Source organism: Anarhichas minor, unplaced genomic scaffold (assembly GCF_050575085.1).
Source record: "Anarhichas minor isolate MPS153535 unplaced genomic scaffold, ASM5057508v1 ptg000048l, whole genome shotgun sequence".
Taxonomy (NCBI): Eukaryota; Metazoa; Chordata; class Actinopteri; order Perciformes; family Anarhichadidae; genus Anarhichas; species Anarhichas minor.
This window is the reverse complement of record NW_027466494.1, coordinates 365,001-382,500: the sequence shown is the minus strand read 5'-3', so window position 1 is coordinate 382,500 and position 17,500 is coordinate 365,001. Positions and strand designations below refer to the sequence as shown.

The window sequence follows — 17,500 nt, the reverse complement described above, 5'->3', positions numbered from 1 at the left end:
GTGCCATTAATACAGGTAACGAGTGGAGGACAGAGGAGCCGCTTAAAGAAGAAGTTACAGGTCTGTGAGAGCCAGAAATCTTGCTTGTTTGTAGGTGACCAAATACTTATTTTACCGAGGAATTTACCAATTAATTCATTAAAAATCCTACAATGTGATTTCCTGGATTCTTTCCCCCCATTCTGTCTCTCATAGTTGAGGTGTACCTATGATGAAAATTACAGGCCTCTCTCATCTTTTTAAGTGGGAGAACTTGCACAATTGGTGGCTGACTAAATACTTTTTTTCCCGTATACTTTTTTTTTACTGTATATATATATATCTATAGATATAGATATATATATATATATATATATATATATATATAACAGTCAGCTGAAGATGCTGCTGAACCCACCAGAGCGTGGATGATCTCGTGTTTGACGGTGGAGAGCATCCCTTCAAACTCCTGTGGCTGAGAGGAGATCATGCTGGGACACAGGTTGGCGTAGCCGGCTATCGGTCTGAGGGACACACAGAGAATCACGGTTAAAGTAAGGTCACACCCTAACGAGGAGGATCCTGATTCGTCACACATTCATTTCTATGCAGACAATGCACCGTTATACATCAACGCTGTCAGCCCCTCTGAGTCCTGTAGCTCGGTGGGCCTGAAGGAAACTCTTTCAGTTACGTTAAAAGAAAAAGGAAATGGAACAACGGCCATAGAGGTCTGCATTTGATGTGTAACCATGTGCTGAAGGACAATAAAGGATCCTTGAACCTTGATAGGTGGAATATGTTTGTGTTTACTGTTGTTCTGTTCTAGAGTACAGGCAGATGTTCTCTAAGATAGGGAGATAACAGTGTGCACGGCTAAAGGAGGTTTGGACGAGACTGATTCCTAATATGAGGACTAATGTGTCATATGTAACTCCTCCCACCACATCTACTCCCGCCCATCAGTGATCTTGAGTAACTACCACTGGACCATATGAGAATAGAAGATGGTGCTGATGTTATGCAGAGGATGCATAGGTTTGAATCAGTAGAGGTTCTGACTGTGAGGAGAACAGGAAACAGATGAGTGGATCACTACAGTGAAGACGACAATACGCTACGAGAGCTTTGTTTGAACATGACCTATGATCTGCATTATTCTCCTCAACTCCAGAGCACGAACAAACAGAAAGAGATGTGAGGAGTCAAGAAGACGACGAGTGGAACGTCTAAACTCCTTAAACTAACCTGCACTATGAAGAGCAGGGATTATAATCATCTATAAACTCATATCTCATGTTCATAAACTACTTTATCACCTTCATACAAACCCTGTAGAGAAAGAAGTCAAGTATTAATGTGTTATAAAGACACAAAGGTTGAACATCCTGTAAGCTCTTTGATTTGGCTGATAAACATTTACTCACATGTAGAAACTGTTTCTAAAGAATTTAAAAACTAAATGTCCTTTGTAAAATCCAGAGAAACAAGATGGCGTCTCCCACCTGTCCAGCTCTGCCTCCAGCTGGCAGTAAGCAGCGTAGGCCACGATGTTCTCCTGACCGCAGCGCTCCGTGGTGACGCCGCTGACGTACAGCACGAAGTCGGACCCTTCCACTCCGGGGCCGTCCGGGGGCCCCAGGGGGCCACAAGACTTCCCCGATTCACTGCACACTTTACATTGCTAGGAGGGAAAAACCAACAGAGACTTTATATAGTAATGTGTGAGGGCACCACCATGAGTCACATAACCAGGGAACACCATATGTTGTTTGTGTTTATGCAGACGATGCAGTTATATATCTGTTATCCCTTCTGATTACTGGGAGGAAGTATAGGAAGAGGAGGCAACCAAACAGTGGAATGTACTATGTACTTGTATACTTAGTGTACAGTGTGATGTACTTAGTGTACAGCGTGGTGTACTTAGTGTACAGCGTGATGTACTTAGTGTACAGCGTAGTGTACTTAGTGTACAGCGTGGTGTACTCAGTGTACAGCGTGATGTACTCGGTGTACAGCGTGGTGTACTCGGTGTACAGCGTGGTGTACTCGGTGTACAGCGTGGTGTACAGCGTGATGTCCTTAGTGTACAGCGTGATGTACTTAGTGTACGTGGTGTACAGCGTGGTGTACTTAGTGTACAGCGTGATGTACAGCGTGATGTACTTAGTGTACAGCGTGATGTACAGTGTGATGTACTTAGTGTACAGCGTGGTGTACTTAGTGTACAGCGTGATGTACTCAGTGTACAGCGTGGTGTACTCAGTGTACAGCGTGATGTCCTTAGTGTACAGCGTGATGTACTTAGTGTACGTGGTGTACAGCGTGGTGTACTTAGTGTACAGCGTGATGTACAGTGTGATGTACTTAGTGTACAGTGTGATGTACAGTGTGATGTACTTAGTGTACAGCATGGTGTACTTAGTGTACAGCATGATGTACAGCGTGATGTACTTAGTGTACAGCGTGGTGTACTTAGTGTACAGCGTGATGTACTCAGTGTACAGCGTGGTGTACTCAGTGTACAGCGTGATGTACTCAGTGTACAGCGTGATGTCCTTAGTGTACAGCATGATGTACTTAGTGTACAGCGTAGTGTACTTAGTGTACAGCGTGATGTACTTAGTGTACAGCGTAGTGTACTTAGTGTACAGCGTGGTGTACTCAGTGTACAGCGTGATGTAGTCAGTGTACAGCGTGGTGTACTCGGTGTACAGCGTGGTGTACAGCGTGATGTCCTTAGTGTACAGCGTGATGTACTTAGTGTACGTGGTGTACAGCGTGGTGTACTTAGTGTACAGCGTGATGTACAGTGTGATGTACTTAGTGTACAGCGTGATGTACAGTGTGATGTACTTAGTGTACAGCATGGTGTACTTAGTGTACATCATGATGTACAGCGTGATGTACTTAGTGTACAGCGTGGTGTACTTAGTGTACAGCGTGATGTACTCAGTGTACAGCGTGATGTACTCAGTGTACAGCGTGATGTCCTTAGTGTACAGCGTGATGTACTTAGTGTACATGGTGTACAGCGTGGTGTACTTAGTGTACAGCGTGATGTACAGTGTGATGTACTTAGGGTACAGCGTGATGTACAGTGTGATGTACTTAGGGTACAGCATGGTGTACTTAGTGTACAGCATGATGTACAGCGTGGTGTACTTAGTGTACAGCGTGATGTACTCAGTGTACAGCGTGGTGTACTCAGTGTACAGCGTGATGTACTCAGTGTACAGCATGATGTACTTAGTGTACAACGTGGTGTACAGCGTGGTGTACTTAGTGTGCAGCGTGATGTACAGTGTGATGTACTTAGTGTACAGCGTGATGTACTTAGTGTACAGCGTGGTGTACAGCGTGGTGTACTTAGTGTACAGCGTGATGTACTTAGTGTACAGCGTGGTTTACTTAGTGTACAGCGTGATGTACAGTGTGATGTACTTAGTGTACAGTGTGGTGTACTTAGTGTACAGCGTGATGTACAGTGTGATGTACTTAGTGTACAGCGTGGTGTACAGCGTGATGTACTTAGTGTACAGCATGGTGTACTTAGTGTACAGCGTGATGTACTCAGTGTACAGCGTGATGTACTGAGTGTAAAGCGTGGTGTACTTAGTGTACAGCGTGGTGTACTTAGTGCACAGCGTGGTGTACTTAGTGCACAGCGTGGTGTACTTAGTGCACATAGAAAATCTGGGTGGAGTAAATAAAAATATTGCTCAAGATGTGCTAGTCATGATTGTCTGTGACCAATCAGAGGCCTGCAGTGTTTTAACTACAACTTCTAGTATCGGCTCAGCTCGGTCAGAACCTCGACCACAGTGGTATCAAAGTAAAGTTACAGGTGCTGTCCCCAACTTCTGCTCATGGAAAACTTTAAAAAGAGAGTGAGTCCGGTCATACCATGCAGAGGAAATGTCCCTCCTGTCCTATGGTGTCCCACAGGGATCAATCCTAGGTCTCCTTCTGTTCTTTACAATATGCTGTGCGTGGGTATTTCTATTGTCTCTGTATGAGTCTAAATTGTGTAGCATTTTGTGACATCTGCTCTAGAAAAGATATCGATACAAATTAAACCAAATGATACAGAACATGTACCATGACATGACATTAAAGCAACCATTGGCCACAAGAGGGCACAAAAATAAAATAATGAATATTTAGTCAAACTAATTGTTATGCTTCAGTTAAAATAACTTATAAATTGATTTTTCAAAGGTTACTTATTTATTACGCATAGTGGCCCTTCCTGACCTGCAGGTGGTGCTGTGGAACCACGATGGGGCCGCACCGGGTGACGTCTGCACAGGCGTCCTGGCAGTAGCGATGCGGGTCATCTCTCTTCCTCAGGTACTGGTTGGTGGAACATTGTCTGAGATGACAGAGACCACAACACTGACTTTAATGAACTCTTCAGCGTAGTTAGAGGATAAATACACCGTCTCATCATTAGAAGTCTTGCACCTTAAATATCAGAGCAACTACAGGATTCTAAATGGTTCTTAACATCCACTTCTCCACAAAGTTTAAATATTAACATCTGAGTGTCCAGGTTTGTATTCTTATTGTAAATCTTTCTTCGTAGAGTGTTTAATGATTAAATAATGTATTAGCATGTAAATTAAGGATTGAATGGAGTTTGTCTGAGGTACACAAATACACAACAACACTACAATAGAAACACACCTCAGCCTATCTAAAATACTCTCACAGAGTACATTTTATATTTAGAGTCATGTGCAGAAACTCTCAGCTGCACAAACTCAAATCAACTCTTTGAACCGGACACATGTGACCTGCTCATGAAGAGGTGCTTATTATTATTAGTGAGATTTGATAATTTGACTAATTGTTGCCCTTTAAGGCTCCAACACGATTTACAGCAGGTGAAGTTCACCAGTAACACCCTGAGGCTGCTACTTATTTTATGACATATTAAACATATTCAAGGTTTATAATTGTGGAGTCAAAGTGTTTTTGACTGCTGCCACACATCTGTCTCAGTCTCGTCTGTAGTTCAAAGGGTGAGACAGGTTGTCTGTAGTTCAGAGGGTGAGACGGGTCGTCTGTAGTTCAGAGGGTGAGACGGGTCATCTACAGTTCAGAGGGTGAGACGGGCCGTCTGTAGTTCAGAGGGTGAGACGGGTCGTCTGTAGTTCAGAGGGTGAGACGGGTTGTCTGTAGTTCAGAGGGTGAGACGGGTCGTCTGTAGTTCAGAGGGTGAGACGGGTGGTCTGTAGTTCAGAGGGTGAGGCGCGTGGTCTGTAGTTCAGAGGGTGAGGCGCGTGGTCTGTAGTTCAGAAGGTGAGACTGGTCGTATGTAGTTCAGAGGGTGAGACGGTTGGTATATAGTTCAGAGGGTGAGACGGGTGGTCTGTAGTTCAGAGGGTGAGACAGGTGGTCTGTAGTTCAGAGGGTGAGAAGGGTCATATGTAGTTCAGAGGGTGAGGCAGGTGGTCTGTAGTTCAGAAGGTGAGACTGGTCGTATGTAGTTCAGAGGGTGAGACGGGTGGTCTGTAGTTCAGAGGGTGAGACGGGTTGTCTGTAGTTCAGAGGGTGAGACTGGTCATATATAGTTCAGAGGGTGAGACGGGTGGTCTGTAGTTCAGAGGGTGAGACGGGTGGGTCTGTAGTTCAGAGGGTGAGACGGGTGGTCTGTAGTTCAGAAGGTGAGATGGGTGGTCTGTAGTTCAGAGGGTGAGACGGGTGGGTCTGTAGTTCAGAGGGTGAGACGGGTGGTCTGTAGTTCAGAGGGTGAGGCGGGTGGTCTGTAGTTCAGAAGGTGAGACTGGTCGTATGTAGTTCAGAGGGTGAGACGGGTGGTCTGTAGTTCAGAGGGTGAGACGGGTTGTCTGTAGTTCAGAGGGTGAGACTGGTCATATATAGTTCAGAGGGTGAGACGGGTGGTCTGTAGTTCAGAGGGTGAGACGGGTGGTCTGTAGTTCAGAAGGTGAGACTGGTCGTATGTAGTTCAGAGGGTGAGACGGGTGGTCTGTAGTTCAGAGGGTGAGACGGGTGGTCTGTAGTTCAGAGGGTGAGATGGGTGGTCTGTAGTTCAGAGGGTGAGACGGGTGGGTCTGTAGTTCAGAGGGTGAGACGGGTGGTCTGTAGTTCAGAAGGTGAGACTGGTTGTATGTAGTTCAGAGGGTGAGACGGGTGGTCTGTAGTTCAGAAGGTGAGACTGGTCGTATGTAGTTCAGAGGGTGAGACGGGTGGTCTGTAGTTCAGAGGGTGAGACGGGTGGTCTGTAGTTCAGAGGGTGAGATGGGTGGTCTGTAGTTCAGAGGGTGAGACGGGTGGGTCTGTAGTTCAGAGGGTGAGACGGGTGGGTCTGTAGTTCAGAAGGTGAGACTGGTTGTATGTAGTTCAGAGGGTGAGACGGGTGGATGGTTCACAGACCTGCTGAGCAGCACAGGACCGACTCTACGCCGCACACTGAAGGCTCTCTGCAGGTAGTCGATGGCCTGAGGAAACAGCTTCTCCTGAGGAGGAAACACACTGTTTGGGTCTGACGCAGTGATGTCACGATGTACTGATGTACATCGTGACATCACTAGAGCAGAGAGAGGGAGTCAACATACGATGGACCTGAAATACAAACAAGTTGGCTCTCAAAATCTAATTTACTCATTACTAAAACATGTTTTAACTGGTCCATTCAGAGATTTTGGTCCATTTTCTTAATTTCATTCTCTATTTGCGTCTTTAGATTTCTTCTTAATTCACCATTAGATAATACCTCATTTGCATATTTAAACATAACATTTCAGAAGACTTGAAACACTAAAAGGTGTCTTGATATCTATTAGTTGCATCATTAAACTGTTTAAGTTGAACTCACGTGTCTCCATACAGATTCCAGCTGTGAAGTCCTCCGTACAGTTTAGATGAGTGAGTCTCTAGTTTATTAATATTACCCAGAATGCTGCTCTTCTCATATTTAAAACACCACATTGTTTACAGTCATGTCCACTAGCTGGCAGTGTTTGCTGACTGACTTCCTGAACTCACCTTCACAAGCCTCCTCTTGTCTGCAGCAAGCCTGTAAAGAGAGAACAGATGAGCCTCAGCCCGGCTCAGAGACAAGCGTGAGGTTCTGCGGTACTGACCGGTCCACGCTGTGGTCGTAGATGATCTTGATCTTCAGCTGGAGGTCTTCAGGTGAGCTCCTCTTCGTCAGCCGCTCAGGCTTCAGGTACACGTGATGGACCTGACAGAGAGCAGCGGTTTACAGGTGTGTAGACGAAATAATAGAAACAGCTGTCAGGTAAATACTAGCTACTCAATAGATACAAAGGTACAGTTATTCCTCTCTCACTTATATCTGGTCTATCAAATGATATCTTATGCTATACATGTCTTCACCAACAATATATGTTTTAAAAACAGTCATTTAAAAATATGTTTTATTTATTATGTAGGATTTATTTGTTTGGGACGGATATAATATACGTAGACAGTCTAGAAGCAGTGAGTGTGAGTATACATACACACATGTATGTGTGTATATATATGCACACATATACATATAGTAGTAACATATTAATGTTTTACCTTTATTCAGCTTTGTTTTTAGCTGTAAATATAATATATTTCTCTTTGTTATGTTGCCTGAGCAAATCAGCATTATTTACTATGTTAATGTTGACAAAAGCTTCCAAACATATTTTATTCCACAAACGAACGATTAAATTCCACCAATAAAAACATCGTACATTATGCATTTCGGCGTTAAACTGTAGTTTTCAGGACCTTTTTAAAGTCAGTTAGCTTCGCAAAGATGGCGCTTTTATTTTGTATTAATAATACATATATATTATACATTATATATATATTATATATAATATTTATATATGTAATATATATATATATATATATTATATATAATATAATTAACCTTTAGCCTGTGTTTCCCCATCAACAACAAAAAAAAGAACACTTCCGCTTAGGTCTCTTTCAAAATAAAAGCGCTATCTTTATATAATCTAATTTAGCTAGGTGGCTAGCTTGACATGTAGCACAAAAACAAATAGGTTATCTTAACTTTGGCTAGTTAGTGTAGCATCAACATCCGGGTTCTCACCTCCTCGGCTCGGTGTTTACACGTGCCGTGACAGCTCACGAGCACAGCCAGGACGGAGAGGACGAGGACACGACCGAGGAACCAGGACCCGCTGAGCCTCCTCGGCTCCTCCATCCTCCTCGGAGGCTCGAAATCAACAGAACCTCCGCCGGTCCGGTCCACTCACTGCTGGTTTCATTCATCGCTCATCAGGCTGAATCAGAACATAATCAGAACATCAGAGCAATCCCGCCAAAAAAAAAAAAAAAACAGCCAACGGTTAAATCTGAGGAGAAGAAGACGCCGGCCGGTTAAACGGTGGAATGGTTCTTCTTCTTCTTCTTCTTCTTCTTTGGCGGTTGGCAAACACTGAATTAGTGCATTACCGCCACCAACTGGTCTGGAGTGTGGATGAGGACGTCTAAAATAAAATAAAGTAAAATAAAATAGTCTAAGATTTTGAAATAATACTTGATAACATTCACTTCTTGAGTTTGTTTTTATTTGTTTTATTCAACATTTCAACTAATATGCCATAAACAATATAGAAAGAAATAAAAGCATAAAAATAGAAAAATCACAGGTAATAGATGACATCACAGGTAATGTATGACATCACAGGTAATGCATGACATCACTGGTTTTATGGCCTTTTTGTTGGTTCAGCATTGAAGAGTTTTTTAAAAATACATTTCAAACTCTTTGTAAAAAAACACACGCTTGTAAACTTACTATATGAAAATAAAGAATCAATACATTCATGATATACGCCCATTACTCAAATCTTCTGTTGTAGCTAAAGAATCCAAATATAACATGTTCATAGAACATGTTATCAGGTGATTGGTGAGTGAGAATAAACATAGAACAATAGTAAAAAAGATCATTTAAAATATGAACATTTACAGTAAAATATGATAAATAAACAAACAAATAAAGAGATTGTTATTAGAGTGACACGTGTGTATTATATTATAAGAGTAGAGTTGTACAAAGGTGTGTAGCTGTTATGGATTATTGTATACTATGAAAAGCATAATAAATAATTTAAACCTAATTAATTATTGGCTTAATATAGTAGAATGATAACTAAGTTTGTAGTTAAGTCAGAATTCAAGGTTCTTGTACTTTACTTGAGTACTTTCTAATTCTCCTCTACATCTCAGAGGTAAATACTTTGTGCAGAAACTTCAGATATAAATAGTAAAACACTGACACAGAACATTTTACTGATTTATATACTTTATATATATCTATACAGTATATATACTGTATAGATATATATATATAACTCCAGTCAGGTTCTGAATGCAGAACCTTTCACAGTATTTGTACCTTGACTGCAGTAAACAGCTGAATACTTCCTCCTCTGGTTCCCACAGAACTGCACTGAGAGACCAGATGATAAGATTGGTTGATGAAAGGTTTCTCTGTCTGTCTGATCATCTTCATCCTTTGATCTTAAACTTTACTCTGAAGTTTAAATTGAGTTTGTGAACATCCTGTTTATCCTCAGTGAGAGAAGTTAAAGTCACACTGATGAAGAGTTCTACGTTTAATGACCAGCAGACAAACCTCCGGTGAATCCAAAGCTTCATGTGTTAAAGCTGCATTCTCTCTAGTGTCCACCAGGGGGCGACTCCTCTGGTTGTATAGAAGTCTATGAGAAAATGACTCTACTTCTCTCTTGATTTATTACCTCAGTAAACATTGTAAACATGAGTTTATGGTCTCAATCTCTAGTTTCAAGTCTTCTTCAATACAGCATGATGTTCATTTAGTACATTATGGTCCATTTAGAGTCAAACAGACCATAAAGCAGGGGATGCTTTAGGGCGGGGCTACACAGTGATTGACAGGTCTCTACCAGAGACGTATACGGCATCTCTACGTCACTCCTCCTCAGTCCAGATATGGTCACTTCCTGTTCTCTGGATGCAAATAAAACAAGATTGCGACGACCAAAACGACGAATTTGAGGCTTCAAAACATCAACAAACCAACGAGAGACGTCACGACGACTATGTCCACTTCTTATAAACAGTCTGTGTGTGTGAGTGTGTGTGTGTGTGTGTGTGTGTGTGAGAGTGTGTGTGTGTGTGTGTGTGTGTGTGTGTGTGTGTGTGTGAGTGTGTGTGTGTGTGTGCGTGTGAGTGTGTGTGAGTGTGTGTGTGAGTGTGTGAGTGTGTGTGTGTGTGTGTGAGTGTGTGTGTGTGTCACAGTGAGTCTTTAAAGCTGTGTGAGCAGATTCTTCTTCGTTGGTATATTCAGCTCTCAGCAGCTGGACATACTAACCAGGCGTTCCTCTCTGTTGTGGTTCTCTGGACTTATTCAAATAAGTTTGAATCCCAAACCCCAAAAACATCACCTTAGAGTTTTGGTTGTTTTCAACTTCTCTTTCATTGTTTTTAGTTTCGTTGTAAAATTCATGTTTTTATGATTGTTGAGGACAAACATGTAAAAAGCCACGATGGATGCTGAGGGATTGTTGTAAATCGTTAAGTTTCCCCCGTTTCATACGTTAAAATAATTATTTGACACTTCTTCGCTTTATATATATATATTTACTCGCATGTTTGTACAGAAAAATATGAAGCAGGATGAGATGGTTAGCCTAGCTTAGCATAAAGACTGGAAACAGAGGGAAACAGCTAGCCATAGCTTCACTGTCAAATGATTTATTTAAATCTGCCACTAAAAGATTCAATATATAAACATGAAATATATTTCATTTATCTACCAGGCAGTAAATAAAGTCATTAAAATGAGCTCCACCTTTATCACATTAATGCATCAATAATTATAATACAATCATAAATATTATTTTGCATTATTAGTACTTTTACTTTCCGTACTTTAAGTTTATTTTGATTCTAATACTTTTGTACTTTTACTTAAAATATGATTTTAAATGCAGTACTTTTACCTGTAACAACGTACTTCTACACTGTAGTATTAGTACTTTTACTGAAGTAGAAGTTGAGAAAACATAATTGTTTTGTAATACTTAAATCTCTTAATTATTCCGATCTGATGTTTTCATCTCTTCACTTTTTATTCACTGAATCTGACAAGAAAAAATACTTTAACATTTATAAAATGTCCAGCATTTTTTGCGTAAAATTATTAATAATAATATATATAATAATAATAATAATAATACTAAAGCACTTAGAGACAGAATCAATCATCATAAATCAATGACATATAAACTTTATTACAAAACAAACAACATAGTGTAGGGATGCTGTGGTTCTTTCCTTTAGTGGTTTTCTCTATTTATTTACTCTCTGGATCCTTCAGTGTTCATATTAATAATATTTATAATAATAAGTACATGGGGAGATTTATTTATATAATGTGTGTTTTTGGAAAGAACTCTCTCGTGTTTATTCATACGAGTAGATAATAGAGAAGATAATCACAGTATTAAAGAATATAACACAACGGAGACCAGCTCCCACAACATGAAACATGTTCATACAACTAAACAGTTTGTATCTCTGCCAGCAGAACTGTGACTGAAGTCCTCAGAGGTGACATCACCTGTTGATCACCTGTTAGCATGATCCTTCCTGTTCCTATTACCTGTTAGCATGATCCTTCCTGTTCCTATCACCTGTTAGCATGATCCTTCCTGTTCCTATCACCTGTTGGCATGATCCTTCCTGTTCCTATTACCTGTTAGCATGATCCTTCCTGTTCCTATCACCTGTTAGCATTATCCTTCCTGTTCCTATCACCTGTTAGCATGATCCTTCCTGTTCCTATCACCTGTTAGCATGCTCCTTCCTGTTCCTATTACCTGTTAACATGATCCTTCCTGTTCCTATCACCTGTTAGCATGATCCTTCCTGTTCATATTACCTGTTAGCATGATCCTTCCTGTTCCTATCACCTGTTAGCATGATCCTTCCTGTTCCTATCACCTGTTAGCATGATCCTTCCTGTTCCTATCACCTGTTAGCATGATCCTTCCTGTTCCTATTACCTGTTAGCATGATCCTTCCTGTTCCTATCACCTGTTAGCATTATCCTTCCTGTTCCTATCACCTGTTAGCATGATCCTTCCTGTTCCTATCACCTGTTAGCATGATCCTTCCTGTTCCTATTACCTGTTAACATGATCCTTCCTGTTCCTATCACCTGTTAGCATGATCCTTCCTGTTCATATTACCTGTTAGCATTAGCCTTCCTGTTCCTATTAGCTGTTAGCATTAGCCTTCCTGTTCATATTACCTGTTAGCATTAGCCTTCCTGTTCCTATTACCTGTTAGCATTAGCCTTCCTGTTCCTATTACCTGTTAGCATGATCCTTACTGTTCCCATCACCTGTTCGCATTAGCCTTCCTGTTCCTATTACCTGTTAGCATGATCCTTCCTGTTCCTATTACCTGTTAGCATTAGCCTTCCTGTTACCTGTTAGCATTAGCCTTCCTATTCCCATCATCTGTTGATCACCTGTTAGCATTAGCCTTCCTGTTCCCATCACCTGTTAGCATGATCCTTCCTGTTCCTATTACATGTTAGCATTAGCCTTCCTGTTCCCATCACCTGTTACCATTAGCCTTCCTCTTCCCATCACCTGTTAGCATTAGCCTTCTGTTACCATCACCTGTTGATAACCTGTTAGCATTAGCCTTCCTGTTGTTGATTAAGGACATTTTTAGCCACGTATCAGTCTCTTCACTATCAGCTGCTGCAGTTACAGTAACAGCTAGTGTTAAAACAACAGATCACAGTGTAAACGCAGCCAGTAGCAGGAGGACGGAGGGCTCATAGCGTGGGAAGGTCCACCGCTCACACCGCAGAGCTAGTGTGAAGCAGGGAATCATGGGAAACCTCCGAGCCACCTGTCTTTGAGTCTGGCTGGGGAGTCTGGAGGGGGGGAGGGGAGGAAGACTGAGAGGGACTCTGGTTATTATCTGGTGTCTCTGAGTCCTTTTCTCTGTCTCCGTCTCGCATCGGTTCCTCGTCTTCCTCCTCCTCCTCCTGTTCCTGCTGCAGCACATTGAAGCGCTCCACCACGCAGTGAGCCGTCAGTCGGGCCTCAGGGTCGTGATCCCAGCACTCAGTGACGGTGGAGCAGAAGACCCCCATCCCCTGGAGGAGAGAGGACTGCAAGTCAGACAGCAGGACATCACAAACAAACATTGTCCTTTCAGAGTCTGAACTCTGACCTGGTGCTGCGTCCACGCTGACGGGATGTGCGGCCGTCCTCGGTCCCTCAGCACCAGGTCTCTCATGCTGTCCACACAAGGCTGCTCACACACCTGAGAGCCAAACGCCGGCTCGTAGCTCTTCACTTCTGCACCGACACACACAGATACTCACACATTACAGTCACAGGATGTGTTTCAACATTCAAGGATAACCTGTTCACTACCTGCTCAGGTACTCTGTTCAGTATCAATAAATTGTAAATTCAGGACAGTCCCGAATCCTGTTGTGTTTGCCCCAAAAGTCTTACTTAACCCAACTGTACCTGAACAGGTAGAGAACAGAGTACCTGAACAGGTAGAGAACAGAGTACCTGAACAGGTAGAGTACAGAGTACCTGAACAGGTAGAGTACAGAGTACCTGAATAGGTAGAGAACACAGTACCTACCTCCGATGGCATGGCAGCGGGAGGCCATCTCCCAGTGGACCAGAGCCATGGAGTAAACATCCATCTGTTTAAAGGCCTCAAGGTCCTCCAGGTTCACTCTGGACTCAAGTACCTCAGGAGCCATGTAGCGAGCTGTCCCCACCTGGATGATATCGGAAAGTCCATTCAAATGACGACCAAAGCAACAGAGTTCTGCTTCATGACATATTCAACCACTGCTTAACAACTAAACTTGTAGTTTACCTGTCCACTGTTGGCATAGTCATCGACGGTGAGGGAGAGGTCCAGTCTCAAGGCTAGACCAAAGTCACACAGGGCACATTCCTTCCTGCTCTTTACCACAATGTTACTGCTCTTCAGGTCCCGATGGGCCACCGGCACCTACAGCAACACAAACAAAACAGCAGCCCAGCGGCAACTTCTTCATGTCTGCTTCATGTGTTAAAGCTGCATTCTCTCGAGTGTCCACCAGGGGGCGACTCCTCTGGTTGTATAGAAGTCTATGAGAAAATGACTCTACTTCTCTCTTGATTTATTACCTCAGTAAACATTGTAAACATGAGTTTATGGTCTCAATCTCTAGTTTCAAGTCTTCTTCAATACAGCATGATGTTCATTTAGTACATTATGGTCCATTTAGAGTCACACAGACCATAAAGCAGGGGATGCTTTAGGGCGGGGCTACACAGTGATTGACAGGTCTCTACCAGAGACGTATACGGCGTCTCTACCAGAGACGTATACGGCGTCTCTACGTCACTCCTCCTCAGTCCAGATATGGTCACTTCCTGTTTACTGGTTGCAAAAAAAAATGCAAGATGGCGACGGCCTTGAGGCTTTTAAACATCAGTCCACAAACCAATGAGAGACGTCAGGACGACTACGTCCACTTCTTATAAACAGTCTGTGCCAGCAGGTTTGCACATTTTCTTTTTTTGTCCTGAGTTCCACCTCTCGAGCAACGTAAGGCTGATATACCTTGTTGGTAAATTATGTTGCAGCTAGCAAATATGTCACAAAGACGTGGGCAGATCTATATTGATGTTAGTTTAGTTTAGTTAACGTGAAGAGATCATATGGAAGGTAACTCACCTTTGGTATCCCACTGGGTGTCGTGTCGCTATGCAAATGAGCTAACCCTCTGGCAATGCTGGTAGCCATGGCGACAAGCTCCTCCCAGCTCAGTGTGTTCGCTGTGAGGAAGTCCTGCAGGTTCCCGAGGCTGTGATAGGCCAAAACCAGCCAGTACTTTCTGAGGGCGTGGCCGGGCAGGCCCCTCCCTTCGGCGGCAAGGAATCGAACCACGTTGTCGTGTTCCAGCTTGGGGTCGGAAAAGATGGAGCACTCGTTTCTCCACGAGGCGTACTCCACCGCTGGAAACACCTTCACCGCCACCGTTTCGTAGCTGTTAACTCCGCCCTTCTTGCCCTGCAGCAGGCACGCCCTCCACACTTCAGCAAAGCGCCCCTTCCCCACCAGCACCTCCAGCTTGATTGGCAGTGGTTCATTCAGCCGGCAATGCCAGTCTGTCATGTCACTGATGATGTCATCGTCGAGAGACAGCACCTTGCCATTAGACTCCGCCCTCTTGGCTCCAGGACCAATCAAACCACCTCCTCCTCCGCCCTCTCCCCGAGCCCCCAGACCCCCACAGTGCAGGTCAAACGCCTGGTAGTGCTCTGGGCTGTGTTTGGTGGGCCAGGCCGGGCGAGCAGGAGGACCCGGTTTGTCTGGATGGTGAGTCCGGTAGAAGTAGAAGGCTGCCGTGGCAACTATGGCAACCAGGATAGGAGGCACCAAACTAACCACGACCACCGGGATCACGTCTTTACTCTGCAGCTTAGAGAACCCTGCAGGAGCAGAGAGGAGACCATATCTACATGAAAAATATACTCATCCTTTTATCCATCCATCCATCCATCCATCCCTCCATCCATCCCTCCATCCATCCATCCATCCATCCATCCATCCCTCCCTCCATCCATCCCCCCCTCCATCCATCCCTCCCTCCCTCCATCCATCCCTCCATCCCTCCATCCATCCATCCCTCCATCCATCCCTCCATCCATCCCTCCATCCATCCATCCATCCATCCCTTCATCCATCCCTCCCTCCATCCATCCATCTATCCCTCCCTCCATCCCTCCCTCCGTCCATCCATCCCTCCCTCCATCCATCCCTCCCTCCATCCCTCCCTCCATCCATCCATCCATCCCTTCATCCATCCCTCCCTCCATCTATCCCTCCATCCATCTATCCCTCCATCCATCCCTCCATCCATCCATCCCTCCATCTATCCCTCCATCCATCCATCTATCCCTCCATCCATCCCTCCATCCATCCATCCCTCCCTCCATCCCTCCCTCCATCCATCCATCCATCCCTCCCTCCATCTATCCCTCCATCCATCCCTCCATCCATCCCTCCCTCCATCTATCCATCCCTTTATCCATCCCTCCATTCATCCATCTATCCCTCCATCCTTTTATCCATCCATCCATCCACCATCCCTCCATCCCTCCCTCATCCATCCACCATCCATCTATCCCTCCATCCATCCATCTATCCCTCCAGCCATCCCTCCCTCCATCCATCCCTCCATCCATCCCTCCATCCATCTATCCCTCCATCCATCCCTCCATCCATCCATCTATCCCTCCATCCATCCATCCATCCCTTCATCCTTTTATCCATCCATCCATCCACCATCCCTCCATCCCTCATCCATCCACCATCCATCTATCCCTCCATCCATCCCTCCATCCATCCCTCCCTCCATCCATCCCTCCCTCCATCCCTCCATCCCTCCATCCATCCATCTATCCCTCCATCCATCCCTCCATCCATCCATCCCTTCATCCTTTTATCCCTCCCTCCATCCCTCCATCCATCCCTCCATCCATCCATCTATCCCTCCATCCATCCATCCATCCCTTCATCCTTTTATCCCTCCCTCCCTCCCTCCCTCATCCCTCCTTGTGTTCACCGTTGGCTCCCTTGTCGAAGATGAGTTTGTCGTTACACTCTTGTTCTCCGTCACATCCACAGACCATCATGTCTCCGTCGTCCGCCGGCTGTGGGATCATGTGACACTGTGTGGAGGTGAAGTTCAGCAGCAGGCCGGGATCCACGCCCTCTAGAGGCAGGGTGGGGTTATGACACATGGTGTGCACCGTCATGCTGTCGTTGTTCTTCCTCCTGAGGGAGACCGGGAACATGCATCAGTGTGTTTCCTCAAAACCTAACTGTGTCTAATATGCATTGATGTAAATAATTGTTTTGGGTTGAGAGCAGTGCAGCGGAAAGAAGAACTGATGTGTAAGCAGAATGAGTGAACTGTGTGTATTCTCTCTTCTCAAAGACAAGAAGAAGTCAAATACAGAGGAGCACCACAAAACACATCATATTTAGACAGACTTTAGATCCAAATAATACAAAATGTTGCACAGATTTCATACATAGTTATATTAACACCATCTGTGTTTTTCAAGTGACTAAATCAATCTTCATCGTTTGATGAAGTAATTCTACATCTAACCAGCAACAACCACGACATCCGCTTCATCCACCTATTTGTTGTGTTCATGTGCACTTTATGAACACGCTGACGTCTTGTTCTGTCAGGTCTGAGTCCTGATCAATGACTATATGTGAGGAGCTCTTTGACCTGAATACAGCAGCGTTCTCTTCTTCTCTTATCTCTCTTTTCCTGCAGCTATATCTGGGAGGAACAGGAAATGAGAGGGGTGCAGCGAGCGGGATCCCGGCCAAGTTATTCAAACAAAAGCACGAATCAGCAGAAACTCTTTCCAGCGTGTTAGAGTGAAGGCGGAGTGTGAACGGG

General features: G+C 44.0%; 2 protein-coding genes across 2 annotated transcripts in view; both read right to left on the bottom strand.

Annotated features, from left to right (window-relative positions):
* The window catches only part of lmln (leishmanolysin-like (metallopeptidase M8 family)), a 16,738-nt gene extending 8,144 nt beyond the window's left edge, over nt 1-8,594 (bottom strand). The window contains exons 1-7 of the mRNA XM_076112209.1: nt 8,069-8,594; nt 7,095-7,195; nt 6,997-7,027; nt 6,385-6,467; nt 4,240-4,357; nt 1,485-1,663; nt 398-503 (exon numbers count right to left, since the gene is read on the bottom strand). Of these exons, the coding sequence (XP_075968324.1) occupies nt 398-503; nt 1,485-1,663; nt 4,240-4,357; nt 6,385-6,467; nt 6,997-7,027; nt 7,095-7,195; nt 8,069-8,182 (732 nt within the window). The 5' untranslated portion in view covers nt 8,183-8,594. The remainder of the gene's footprint in view (nt 1-397; nt 504-1,484; nt 1,664-4,239; nt 4,358-6,384; nt 6,468-6,996; nt 7,028-7,094; nt 7,196-8,068) is intronic.
* Nucleotides 8,595-12,630: 4,036 nt separating this feature from the next.
* tgfbr2l (transforming growth factor beta receptor-like) overlaps nt 12,631-17,500 on the bottom strand; it is a 13,519-nt gene continuing 8,649 nt past the window's right edge. Inside the window, exons 3-8 of the mRNA XM_076112236.1 lie at nt 16,643-16,854; nt 14,749-15,506; nt 13,900-14,037; nt 13,657-13,798; nt 13,228-13,355; nt 12,631-13,150 (exon numbers count right to left, since the gene is read on the bottom strand). Coding sequence (XP_075968351.1) covers nt 12,848-13,150; nt 13,228-13,355; nt 13,657-13,798; nt 13,900-14,037; nt 14,749-15,506; nt 16,643-16,854 — 1,681 coding nt within the window. The 3' untranslated portion in view covers nt 12,631-12,847. The remainder of the gene's footprint in view (nt 13,151-13,227; nt 13,356-13,656; nt 13,799-13,899; nt 14,038-14,748; nt 15,507-16,642; nt 16,855-17,500) is intronic.